Source organism: Eretmochelys imbricata, chromosome 5, assembly GCF_965152235.1.
Source record: "Eretmochelys imbricata isolate rEreImb1 chromosome 5, rEreImb1.hap1, whole genome shotgun sequence".
NCBI lineage: Eukaryota > Metazoa > Chordata > Testudines > Cheloniidae > Eretmochelys > Eretmochelys imbricata.
Genome location: NC_135576.1, coordinates 16,449,856 through 16,463,226, shown reverse-complemented (window position 1 = coordinate 16,463,226; position 13,371 = coordinate 16,449,856). Strand labels below are relative to the sequence as shown.

At 47.6% G+C, this 13,371-nt stretch overlaps 2 protein-coding genes across 4 annotated transcripts in view; both read right to left on the bottom strand.

Moving 5' to 3' along the window:
• SKA1 (spindle and kinetochore associated complex subunit 1) overlaps nt 1-3,778 on the bottom strand; it is a 44,468-nt gene extending 40,690 nt beyond the window's left edge. For 2 of the 3 annotated variants that reach the window (XM_077816672.1, XM_077816675.1), the window contains exon 1: nt 3,653-3,778. The gene's annotated coding sequence lies outside the window, so the exon portion shown is untranslated. The remainder of the gene's footprint in view (nt 1-3,652) is intronic. The other variant, XM_077816673.1, reaches the window with a different exon arrangement.
• Nucleotides 3,779-8,541: 4,763 nt separating this feature from the next.
• Nucleotides 8,542-13,371, bottom strand: part of LOC144264811 (tetraspanin-36-like) — a 37,507-nt gene continuing 32,677 nt past the window's right edge. The window contains exons 6-7 of the mRNA XM_077816671.1: nt 12,259-12,342; nt 8,542-10,334 (exon numbers count right to left, since the gene is read on the bottom strand). Coding sequence (XP_077672797.1) covers nt 10,248-10,334; nt 12,259-12,342 — 171 coding nt within the window. The 3' untranslated portion in view covers nt 8,542-10,247. The remainder of the gene's footprint in view (nt 10,335-12,258; nt 12,343-13,371) is intronic.

The following is a 13,371-nucleotide window of genomic DNA, read 5'->3' as shown; positions in this document are numbered from 1 at the left end:
GAAACTGGGTAGACCATGGCAAAGTCTCAAACAGGTCCTGACTTGTGGCATGGTTCGAGCTCCCTTCCATGTCTTGCCCCCTCATCCTCTTCCTCCCTGCTGTTCACAGCAGCGAGTCTCTTGTCTCATCCATGGTGGTCTGCAATGTGCTGGTTGGGTCTCCACTAAGTATGACAGGCAAGTCACTGTAAAAGCAGCAAGTCTGTGGCTCAGCCCCAGATCCATTTTGCACTCATTGGCTTTGTGGTATGCCTGGCATAGTTCCTTCACTTTCATGCTGCAGTGCTGCTGATACTTGGTATACCCTTTTCCTGCATTTCCTGTGCAATCTGTTAGTAGATATTCACATTTCTACTGCTGATGCATAGCTGTGCTTGCACAGCTTCTTCTCCACATAGGTCCATGAGATCCAATACTTCTTGCCTGCTCCAGCCAGGAGTGTCTCTAGTACATGGAGCTGGCAGAGTCAGTTGCACACAACAAGGGAACACTGCTAGGTGTGCTTGCCAAGCTGGGCAATCAGAAAAAAGCATTTCAAACATGTGTGGTGGGGTGCCTTAGTAGGTTGACTTCAGCTCCATGCCACTTGGAGAGATGGTTTTACTGCATTGCCGTAACAAGTCATTTATGTTAGGCAGAGACAAATTTAAGTAGACAGACATGTACAAATAGGTTGATGGAAGGTAATTTATATTGACTTAACTTTGCAGAGTATACCAAGCCTTAGGCTTTGATCCTGCAAGCACTTATACATGTAAGGAAGCCTCACCAGGTTCAGTGGGACTATTCAGATGCATAGTGTTTGGAGGAACAGGGCTTTGTTACTTTTAACGGGGGGGGGGGGGGGGGGGGGGGGGGGGGAGGGAAGGGGAGGGTCACATTTGCATCTGAAATATAAATTGATGGGCTTGCTTTAAGTATAAAGGAGTTTTCAAGCTTTACCAGCTTTACTAGAGGAGTTTAGATGCTCTTTGAATCTCACCTACTGGGGTTATATAATTTACAAGGTCCCCTGAGTTTTTTGCTAGTAGAACTTGGAAAACATAAAGAAGGGCCATACTAGGTCAGACCAAAGGTCCATCCAGCCCAGTATCCTGTCTACCAACAGTGGCCAATGCCAGGTGCCTCAGAGGGAGTGAACCTAACAGGTAACGATCAGGTGATCTCTCTCCTGCCATCCATCTCCACCCTCTGACAAACAGAGGCTAGGGACACCATTCCTTACCCATCCTGGCTAATAGCCATTAATGGACTTAACCTCCATGAATTTATCCAGTTCTCTTTTAAACCCTGTTATAGTACTAGCCTTCAAAACCTCCTCAGGCAAGGAGTTCCACAGGTTGACTGTGTGCTGTATGAAGAACTTCTTCCTTTTATTTGTTTTAAACCTGCTGCCCATTAATTTCCTTTGGTGTCCCCTAGTTCTTATATTATGGAACAAGTAAATTACTCTTCCTTATTCACTTTCTCCACACCACTCATGATTTTATAGACCTCTATCGGCAACGTTTGGCAGGCCGGGCCCGTTTGTTTATCTGCCATGTCCGCAGCTTTGGCCGATCGCGGCTCCCACTGGCTGCGGTTCACCGCTGCAGGACAATGGGGGCTGCAGGAAGCAGCCTGGGCCGAGGGATGTAAATGACACTGCAGGACCACAGATATCATGAGCAAAATTTGAAAGGGAAAGTCATCACTGTCACAGCTTCTATCCTGAGAGAGATGGGGGGACGACACTGTTCCCACACCAGTTTTCAGCCCTCACCTGGAAGGAAGGAGTCAGCATGCAGGAGGAGGAAACAGTTTGAGGCTGCTTAGTGCAGCAGGGCTCAGCACTTCCCACTCCTCATCCAGCTGATTGGACTTGGGGTGAGAGGAGCTACAGAGGACCAGAGATTGGGGGCATACACAGGCTTAGCGGTGGAGTCTTGTGGAGGGAATATAAAGGGTGGGGGAGGCGGGAGAGGAAGGATATTTTGGAGCTGGACAAAACTCAGCACCTAGGGGGCCAGTAGGCTAAGGGATTAGTGATACTATAATGTTCAGTGCCCCCCCGAAAACTTTACTAACTAACAGGGGTTCACACTAGCAGTTCATCTCTGATTAACTCATGAATGGCTGAAAGGCTTTTGCTCAAACTTTCACAGCTCCAAGTTGGAGAGAAAAAAAAAATCCCTCTGATTGATACCCAGCATGGATAACTTCATCCTCAAAAGAGACCATTTTCCAGAAAGCTATGGCCATATGGAAATAGAAGAATATAACAGTAGTCCTGGTGAAGTATTTCTTCACACAACACACAGTCAACCTGTGGAACTCCTTGCAAGAGGATGTTGTGAAGGCCAAGACACTAACAGCGTTCAAAAAGAACTAGATAAATTCATGGAGGATAAGTCCATCAATGGCTATTAGGCAGGATGGACAGGGATGGTGTCCCAGGCCTGTTTGCCAGAAGTTGGGAATGAGTGACAGGGAAAGGATCACTTAATGATTACCTGTTCTGTTTATTCCCTCTGAAGCACTTGGCACTGGCCACTGTTGGAAGACAGGATACTGGGCCAGATGGACCATTGGTCTGACCCAGTATGGCCATTCTTATGTCTAACTTCAACTACAACACTGCCAAGCTCCTACTATAATATACATCATATGGGTATATGGTATTCCACATACATAAGATGCAGCTCCTGACAAGCATATTACCATCTTATATCTGTCTGATGTGCAAATTACAGCTCAGTGAGTGAGTGGAAGACAGAAGGGATTAAAACAGAGGGGCTAGAAGTGCAGCTTGAATGGCAGGGAAAGCAACAAGGACGATGAGGGGAGGGCAGTGTAAAACTATGAGCACCCTCTTCTCCTTCTTTACATTACACCTTCTCCAACCCCTTGGCACGTGATGTACACCAATGTAGACATCTGTGTGTGACATAAGACTTCTGAATTGGGTCCTGTATCACAGCTGCTGCTAGCCAGGCCCACCCCCTCCTCCTCAACCTGTCCAGAGATGGCTTACAAGACAGCTGGCACAGAGCCCACGGGAAGGACCCTCCCTGAGTCTGCAGGAATGTGCAACAGGACAAGGAGAAGGGGTGGGATGTACCAAGCTACCACAGTGGGTGCCTAGCAGAGGGGAGGGATCCGTTGTATTGTGCCCCTTGCCTAGGTAGGCGGAGAGTAGAGACAGGCTCCTCCACCCAGAGCCAGGCTCCTGGGGCCCACCCTCTTCCCCAGGCCCCTCTCACCCCTCCCAAGGCACTCCCCATAGCCATGCTGGGGACCACCCCCCTACTCCCTGCCTCCTCACCAGGCCTCTTTTACCCCTCCCCCCCAAGGCATTCCCCATAGCCATACTGGAAACCAGCCACTTCCCCTGCCTCCTCACCAGGCCCCTCACCCCCCTTCTTCCCCCCCCATAGCCATACTGGGGACCACCCTCATTCCCCGCCTCCTCACCGGGCCCCTCTCACACCCCCCACAGCCATGCAGGGGACCACCTCCTTCCCCGCCAGCCCCTCTCACCCCTCCCAAGGCACTCCCCATAGCCACGCTGGGGACCAGCCATTTCCCCTGCCTCCTCACCAGGCCCCGCCCCACGCATCTCCAAAGGCCTCTCCCCTCACAGTGCCCCAAGACCCCGTCCCGTCAGACTCACCGCGGGAGGCTGGGGCCCGTAGGAACCGGCAGGAGAGAGGGGCGCGCCCGCGCGCTGCAGCCGTTCAAACCGCCCGCGTTCGGCCGCGGCAGGTCGCGCGAGAAGTCCAGAGACCCGCCGCGGTCCTTTCAGGGGCGGCTCCAGGGGCATGCGCGGGAACTCTGAGCATGCGCAGCTCTCGCCTGTGCCCGCCCCGGCAGCTGACCCAGAGCCGGGCTGCGCTGGGGTGGAGCCGCGGGTCTGGGGACTTCAGTTCGGGGGAAGCGGGTCGGTGCCCAGTGGGTCGTAAGGGCAGGAGGAGCCCGTTAGGGGAGAGGGAGGGTCGCCTAAGCTGGGTATGGGGCGGGGCAAGAACCGGAAGGCTCCCCGGATCTGGGTTGTGGGGTCGAGGGGTAGGAGCCGGAAGGCTCCCCGGATCTGGTTTGTGGGGTCGAGGGGTAGGAGCCGGAAGGCTCCCCGGATCTGGGTTGTGGGGTCGAGGGGTAGGAGCCGGAAGGCTCCCCGGATCTGGGTTGTGGGGTCGAGGGGTAGGAGCTGGAAGGCTCCCCGGATCTGGGTTGTGGGGTCGAGGGGTAGGAGCCGGAAGGCTCCCCGGATCTGGTTTGTGGGGTCGAGGGGTAGGAGCCGGAAGGCTCCCCGGATCTGGGTTGTGGGATCGAGGGGTAGGAGCCGGAAGGCTCCCCGGATCTGGGTTGTGGGGTCGAGGGGTAGGAGCCGGAAGGCTCCCCGGATCTGGGTTGTGGGGTCGAGGGGTAGGAGCTGGAAGGCTCCCCGGATCTGGGTTTGGTGGGCCAGGGGAGGGAAGAGGAAGGCTCTCCCGAGCGGGGGCAGGAGGGAGGAATAGGAGGGATCCCTGGAGCTGGGTTTGGAGTGGGGGAAGGTGCAGGAGCTGTTAATGGAGCTGGGTTTTGGGGGGGGGGGCGGGGGGAGGAAGAGGAAGGGTCCCGAGAGCTGGATTGGTTGAGGCGGAGGAATCATAGAATATCAGGGTTGGAAGGGACCCCTGAAGGTCATCTAGTCCAACCCCCTGCTCGAAGCAGGACTAATTCCCAGTTAAATCATCCCAGCCAGGGCTTTGTCAAGCCTGACCTTAAAAACCTCTAAGGAAGGAGATTCTACCACCTCCCTAGGTAACGCATTCCAGTGTTTCACCACCCTCTTAGTGAAAAAGTTTTTCCTAATATCCAATCTAAACCTCCCCCACTGCAACTTGAGACCATTACTCCTCGTTCTGTCATCTGCTACCATTGAGAACAGTCTAGAGCCATCCTCTTTGGAACCCCCTTTCAGGTAGTTGAAAGCAGCTATCAAATCCCCCCTCATTCTTCTCTTCTGCAGGCTAAACAATCCCAGCTCCCTCAGCCTCTCCTCATAAGTCATGTGTTCTAGACCCCTAATCATTTTTGTTGCCCTTCGCTGGACTCTCTCCAATTTATCCACATCCTTCTTGTAGTGTGGGGCCCAAAACTGGACACAGTACTCCAGATGAGGCCTCACCAATGTCGAATAGAGGGGAACGATCACGTCCCTCGATCTGCTCGCTATGCCCCTACTTATAATCCCAAAATGCCATTGGCCTTCTTGGCAACAAGGGCACACTGCTGACTCATATCCAGCTTCTCATCCACTGTCACCCCTAGGTCCTTTTCCGCAGAACTGCTGCCTAGCCATTCGGTCCCTAGTCTGTAGCGGTGCATTGGATTCTTCCATCCTAAGTGCAGGACCCTGCACTTATCCTTATTGAACCTCATCAGATTTCTTTTGCCCAATCCTCCAATTTGTCTAGGTCCTTCTATATCCTATCCCTCCCCTCCAGCGTATCTACCACTCCTCCCAGTTTAGTATTATCCGCAAATTTGCTGAGAGTGCAATCCACACCATCCTCCAGATCATTTATGAAGATATTGAACAAAACTGGCCCCAGGACCGACCCTTGGGGCACTCCTCTTGATACCGGCTGCCAACTAGACATGGAGCCATTGATCACTACCCGTTGAGCCCGACAATCTAGCCAGCTTTCTACCCACCTTATAGTGCATTCATCCAGCCCATACTTCCTTAACTTGCTGACAAGAATACTGTGGGAGACCGTGTCAAAAGCTTTGCTAAAGTCAAGGAACAATACATCCACTGCTTTCCCTTCATCCACAGAACCAGTAATCTCATCATAAAAGGCGATTAGATTAGTCAGGCATGACCTTCCCTTGGTGAATCCATGCTGGCTGTTCCTGATCACTTTCCTCTCATGCAAGTGCATCAGGATTGATTCTTTGAGGACCTGCTCCATGATTTTTCCAAGGACTGAGGTGAGGCTGACTGGCCTGTAGTTCCCAGGATCCTCCTTCTTCCCTTTTTTAAAGATTGGCACTACATTAGCCTTTTTCCAGTCATCCGGGACTTCCCCGGTTCGCCACGAGTTTTCAAAGATAATGGCCAATGGCTCTGCAATCACAGCCGCCAATTCCTTCAGCACTCTCGGATGCAACTCGTCCGGCCCCATGGACTTGTGCACGTCCAGCTTTTCTAAATAGTCCCTAACCACCTCTATCTCCACAGAGGGCTGGCCATCTCCTCCCCATTTTGTGATGCCCAGCGCAGCAGTCTGGGAGCTGACCTTGTTCGTGAAGACAGAGGCAAAAAAAGCATTGAGTACATTAGCTTTTTCCACATCCTCTGTCACTAGGTTGCCTCCCTCATTCAGTAAGGGGCCCACACTTTCCTTGGCTTTCTTCTTGTTGCCAACATACCTGAAAAAACCCTTCTTGTTACTGTTGACATCTCTCGCTAGCTGCAGCTCCAGGTGCGATTTGGCCCTCCTGATTTCATTCCTACATGCCCGAGCAATATTTTTATACTCTTCCCTGGTCATATGTCCAACCTTCCACTTCTTGTAAGCTTCTTTTTTATGTTTAAGATCCACTAGGATTTCACCATTAAGCCAAGCTGGTCGCCTGCCATATTTACTATTCTTTCGACTCATCGGGATGGTTTGTCTCTGTAACCTCAACAGGGATTCCTTGAAATACAGCCAGCTCTCCTGGACTCCTTTCCCCTTCAAGTTAGTCCCCCAGGGGATCCTGGCCATCCCTTCCCTGAGGGAGTCGAAGTCTGCTTTCCTGAAGTCCAGGGTCCGTATCCTGCTGCTTACCTTTCTTCCCTGCGTCAGGATCCTGAACTCAACCAACTCATGGTCACTGCCTCCCAGATTTTTATTTATTTTAAACAATTTTGTTTTTAAAGCCAGTCCCTGACTCTGGAGGCAGCCTGATCCATGATTTTCAAATGCCTCAGCTTAGCAATGCTGCTGGGTGCCACCTAAAGTTCCCCTTATGTTTGGGGACACATGCCAAGAAACACTCTGTGTATGTACCCTCTTTTGACCTGGCAGATGCACAGGCAGTATTGGCTTTATCAGAATGTGCAGTGACGTTAAAAACAATTCATCTCAAAAGGGGTTCTGAATGCATTCACTACCTTCAGCAAGGATATCTGCCTTCACTGCAGGTAGCTCCTGAAATAATCCAGGAGTTTTGTCAAGCACTTCAGCAGCCTGATGCTAAAGTTTTTAAAAATTCCTTAAAGGTATTCCCTCTCAGACCCTCACTGTTGGTGGGGGGGGATTTCTGTGTAGGCAGAATGGGGCTGCCTCCATCACACCTGGGAGAGGAGGGGGGCACTACTTGTGCTCAGGGTCCCTGGCCTGGCAGGGATAAGACCCCTCTTGCTGTCTCTGAGGGTTCCCTGCAAACTCCTTCTGCTACTAAGGCCCCACCCTCTTATCTATCCCTTGTGCTCCCAAATGGTCTCACTTCCCCCTTAAGGTGCCTTTCTGGATTGGCCCATGTCACTCTGACACCACCCCATTCAGCTAGTTTATTTCTCGGATTGGCTCCCGAGGCCTGGCCCTATCCCACCTCCTCAGCTGTAGTCCCTTTACAGCTTGTTCACAGTGCAGCCCGCGGAGCTCCCATTGGCTTCTGGCACTGTCACTCGGGGCTGCACTCACCACCCATCACCCCTCCCCGGAGAGAGCATTGCGGAGCTCCTCCACCCTTTGTTAGTGTGCGCTGGACCAGCCTTGGCTTTCTTCTCAACCTGTCTGGTTGCTCCCATGTTCTGTCCACACTCTAGTCCAGGACTGCCCTCTGGGCCTGAGCCCTGGTATCTGAGCCAGCCTAGCATCCCCCCGCCTGCTGCCAGGGACCCAAGTGACCTTCACTCCTGACCCTGTTAGTCATTGGTTGTCCCCTGTTTTCAGTTGATTCCTGGGTCTGGTGGTCCCTCCCGCAAGGCTGGGGGAGGGGCCTTTAGACGTGGCCGGGCTTGTGCCCACACCTCCAGGATTTCCAATAAGGCCAGGGACCTGAGTGCTGAGCCTAGGTGATGCCCCATGGCAGGGCCCCCACCCCTGGGTTGAACCTAGCATTCCCTTCCCACCACTGTCAGGAACCCCAGCCCGCTCTCAGCCAGACACACCAGTGCACACTACTCCCTCCTCCCCCAGCCAGGCACATCTGTACCACCAGCCAGATACACCACCATTCATACCCACACATATCTATCGCAGCCAGACACAGCTGCACCCCACACACACACTCCAGCCAAGCACACTTGCAGCCCCAGCCAGGTGCCCCTGCACACAATACATGTATCCTGCCACTCTTACCCTCAGACTACCCCCCATCACAGCCTGTTATCCTCTCCCCCCAGCCTGTCTCACACTCACAGTCTCTCACATCCACACGCACACCAGCCAGTCACAAACACTGCTTTGCAAGGCACTAGTAGGCTTCTTTCACTGAGCAGAGCATAAGACAGGACTGCCTCTTTCATTGCCCTAGCCCAGGTACTTCTGGAAAGGAAATGTTTTCTCTCATTGAGAATGGCCTGGCTTACATCTTTCGCCTAAATAATTTTTAAAAAGGAATGAAATGTAGTAATGAGTGGCATTTCTTAATTGGTTAAAATATATTCCAGAAGGGTTTTTTGTTTTGGCATTAACAGAAGACAAAGCCCACAATACCCAAATGTTTAAATAAAAAAAAACGAAAAAAAACCCCCACCATTCCTAACACACACATCTACACAGGAATATACTTAAGTCAGCAGTTCCTCTTTCCATCTCATGAGTAAAAGATAACAGACTAAAAGCTCACATTCAGCCCATACATTTTTGACATAGCTTTAGAGAAACACACTCTATTCTATTTCTATAGCAAATGCTTGCCTCTCTCAAGAGGATTTCTGCTGTTTTTTTTCTAACAGTCTGTATCATCCAGACTAATCCCTCACCCTGGTTTAAAAAGAAAAGAAACACAAGGAACAGAATAATTTCAAGGTTGACATTTAAAACTGTTAAGAGGGATTTTTGTTGCTGTATGTGACCCAAAAGGTGATCACATTCAGCAGACCTTCAAAAAAACAAGAACAACAAAAAATCCTAATGACTCAAAAAGAGTACTATACAGAATTGTTTGCCATAATGTAATAGGTTCTTGAAATTGTTTGGTCACCCAGAGAAGCATGAAGAAAATGTGTAATCTAACAGTAAGAAATCCTCTGTGCAGCCACTTCCATTAGGCCACCACTTTAAATGACAACTCTAACATATCCCCAAGACTCATATTTTCAGTGGGACCAATCCTGCAGCAATTCATGTAAATAGTCCCACTGACTTCAAAATTAATTATAAGAGAGACAAATAGAAAAACATCAGTACAGATAACATTTTAGAACTTAGTATCAAAATGGGAAATACTAAGTGCCTTGCCTCAGAAATTCTTGATCTCAAATTAAAAGAACCAGAGTGATAACTTCATGGCCTAAGTGATAAACTTCTAATTCAGACTTCCCCAGAGTGTGGAGATACTCAGATCCAAGGGGTTGATTCAGCCCATTGGTAGACAAAAGAGACAGTTGCAAACCTCAGATCTGGATTTTAAATTTGCCCAAAGTTCAGGGATGTCTTGGTCTGAGGATATGATTAATGCTCGTCTTTAAAGCAAACTGAATTACACCAGTTACAAATTGGAGAGAAAAAAACATGCCAACCACAGTGAAATGTACCCTTGAATAATAATGCTTATAAACAGGAATATTCAAACCTTCTGTTTACATATTTCTTTTGCTGCTTGAACATTTGTCATGGGAGTGATTTCTTGTTGGAAATATTGAAAAGAGTCTAGAATGCACCATGGCTGCATTATCAGTTTAACGGTTTAAAACAATTTCTTCTATAAGTTTCAGGTTACAAATAGGTCTGACAAATGTAAAACTTGCAAGAAGTAGGGTTTCTTTTTGGAGTCTATCACACCATCTGCTGTCGTTTTAGGGAATGTCACACATGCAAGTGTGAAACAACCCTAAAGAAAGTCGAGGAACATGAAATCAGGTTGTTACCAAGGGACACTGCACACTGAAGCTGTCATTTCACATGGTACACTTAAAACCTTTCCAAATTTTAACAGTGTTCTTTCTGCTCACGTAAATAAAATACAGTATTTAACAAAAGGGTAATACATTGTCCATTTGGGGCATCTATACAAATCCATTTGATCATCAAGAAGCGATGAAAAATGACCTTTCCATCTTCTTATCAAGCAAATACCCCTGAGTACAGGGGTTGGTAGCCATTGTCTTCCTTCTTGCATGTGAGCACACAGACACTCAGCATTCCAAAGAACTGAAAAGGAAAAAAGGGATCTTTAGCTTTACTGTTTCTTTTGGAGGTTGAATTTATTGTATGTTTTATCTATGCTTGAATTAAATTTAACCTCTCTGTGGCGGGGACGTTGCCTTCTACATATTTGTCAAGTGCATTGTATATTATAGAATCATAGAATATCAGGGTTGGAAGGGACCTCTGGAGGTCATCTAGTGCAACCCCCTGCTCAAAGCAGGACCAATCCCCAATTTTTGCCCCAGATCCCTAAATGGCCCCCTCAAGGATTGAACTCACAACCCTGGGTTTAGCAGGCCAAAGCTCAAACCACTGAGCTATCGTTCCCCCCTATTAACAACATAATACTGAGAAAATAAATGTATTGATGTTTAAAGGTGTCTTTAAAGGTCACTTTTAAATAGTGATATGGACTCTGGATTTTCTCCTACTGTTCTCCCCATAAATTTACTCCAGAAACATTAATTCCTAGGCAGCATCTACTGTGACTATGGCTATACTGGGTTTGGAATGTAGATTTGCGATACGTTTAAGCATGTACAGGTAGCCAATAAAAGACAAAACCATATTATGCTACGACAATTAGAAGAGAGCAGAAGTGGTGATTGATGGAAGAACTGACCACAGTCAATTACAAATAAATAATAGTGATGAGAAGGTAAAATTTATCAGACTGTGGAGTAATCAGAAGGAAGTGGTGGAAGCCCCTTCACTGAAGTAATTTGAGACTTGACTAGAAAAAAATGCTAGGAAGTATACTCAAGATGCCAATCTTGCCCTGACAGTGGACTAGGAAAAGGAAACTTTATCACCAAATCAGGCCCTCCTCCTACATTCAGATCTGCATTGATGGATCCTTGCTCCAACATTAATCCAAGTGTAGGACTCAGGCATTAAATAGTAACAACTGTTACAACTCTTTTATAGCATGTATATACTTTAAGAAAACATTTTGCTGCCACTGATTTTGATATGTCCTCCCTAGTCAATGGGGAAGAGGATAGGAATCTCAGAGAAAAATGATAAAAGGGACAATGATAAAGGAGAAATTATCAGATTAAAACTCAGGGACCAAATCTTCAAAAGTATGGAAAGTTTAATGCAAAGGTTTAAAAAAATCTAATTTTTACTCTATGCAATTTGATTCTTTTTTCCCATTTCTCTCAGTTTGAATAATAAAAACAAGCTAGTCAGTTTCATGCTTGTATTTAATTTAAAGTCAATTTCATTCTCAGATTCCCACACAAAGGACTATTTATGTGTTTTTTAAAACAAAACCTTAGCTTTAAAAAAAAAATTCCATGGAGACATTTGGTCTTAAGTTATGGAAAATCTTGTATTTAAAAAAGCTACATCTGGGCCATAGCATCCATTTAAAAAAAAAAAAAAAAGTAAAAATAAATAAATAAATAATGCATCTCTTAGCAAATGACCAATACGGTTCAGCCTTCCACTTAGTCCCATCAAGTCTTTTTCTAGTTTTGGGCAGGATCCTCCCATCCGTTCATGCAGGCAGAAAAGAGAAAACTGGTGCAAAACCAAGGCACGAACTTAGAAGTAGGGATACAGCAGCTCCTTGGCATGTTCCCTCTTCCTCTCCCTCAGCCTGTCAAAGCCCCTCCATTCAAAGACCATACAGCGGGAATTCAGTGGATTTGGTTAGTGTGTTCTTGTAGCCTCCTTTCTGACCCAAACAATTTCCAAGCAGAAATCCCTGGGAAAATTGCTATTAGAAGCAGTATTATCCCTCTCCCCTCCTATCTACCCAGCTTTTGCTCCCCTGGAAAGGGATGTCATGCAATGCCATGGAAAGAGCAACCAACTGCAGCAAAGTGACTTAAGGGATTGTGGGAGTGAGAGCCCCAAGGAGAGGAAAATGGCACTATTTTCTGTGGGGGAAGAAATGTATGTCTTTACAATTAAATACCTTTATGATGGCAAATCCTAGGATTACGAGCATAGCATAGCTCAATACAGCCTGTAGCCCATATTCCACTTTCTCTGCACAGCCCTGTGGAGATGTAGAAAAGGAAGATTTAGCTGCCATTTGATTACACTATTAAACTGAGAACAAACCATCAAATCCAATACAATGGGGCAGGTTTTGCACACAATCTCACAGGGGCAAGACCTTGCGTGGCCCTGCTATGACCCATGCGGCCAATGGCAGCAGTCTTGATGGACTTGAAACAAGCTACTGCTCTTGCACTGCTCGGGAGATGCACTCGACAAGCTAATAACTCTGTCATCTGTAGTTTCTATGAGTCCTATATGGCTCCATTCAGTTACTGTATAAAGGAAGTTGCCACATACAGAGCCATGAGGCCTGTGGTGGTGTCCACAACGTAAAATGATGGTTTGTGGGGTCCCAAAGTGGAGAAGATGGGTGCAATTTTTTTCTGAATTAAACCCTATGAATACTGAATGAATGTCATAATTTATTCCAGAATTTGATGTAAAATCTAGGGTAGGTAGGATAATGCTCCCAAGCTGAAGGATTGATTTACTAGTGAGGTAGCAGGGTCATCTACCAAATCCCCAACACACTTCCCACAGCAGCTGGGTTTTCCTAGGTTGTCTCCTATCCAGTACTGATCAGGCACAGATTATGAAAATATTATTACTCATATCATGATGGTGCCTAAGGGCCAACCAAGAATGAGGCCCCATTGTGCTAGACAGAGTAAAAACATAATGAGAGACAGTCCCTGCCCCTAAAAGCTTACAATCTAAACAGTCAAGACAGATAAAGGGTAGGGGAAAGGGATATAACATACAGAGTGAACATAAGGACAGCCATACTGGGTCAGACCAATGGTCCATCTAGCTCAGTATCCTGTCTTCCAATAGTGGCCACTGCCAGAATGCTTCAGAGGGAGTGAACAGAACAGGGCAATTCTGAGTGATCCATCCCCTGTCATCCAGTCCGAGCTTCTAACAAGTTGCCTTGGAGGTTCAAATGTGAGAACAATGTGATGGCTACAAATGTCGCCCTGTGTGATTTTTAGTGCTTTTATTATTGAAATCCTTTCAGTGGGGT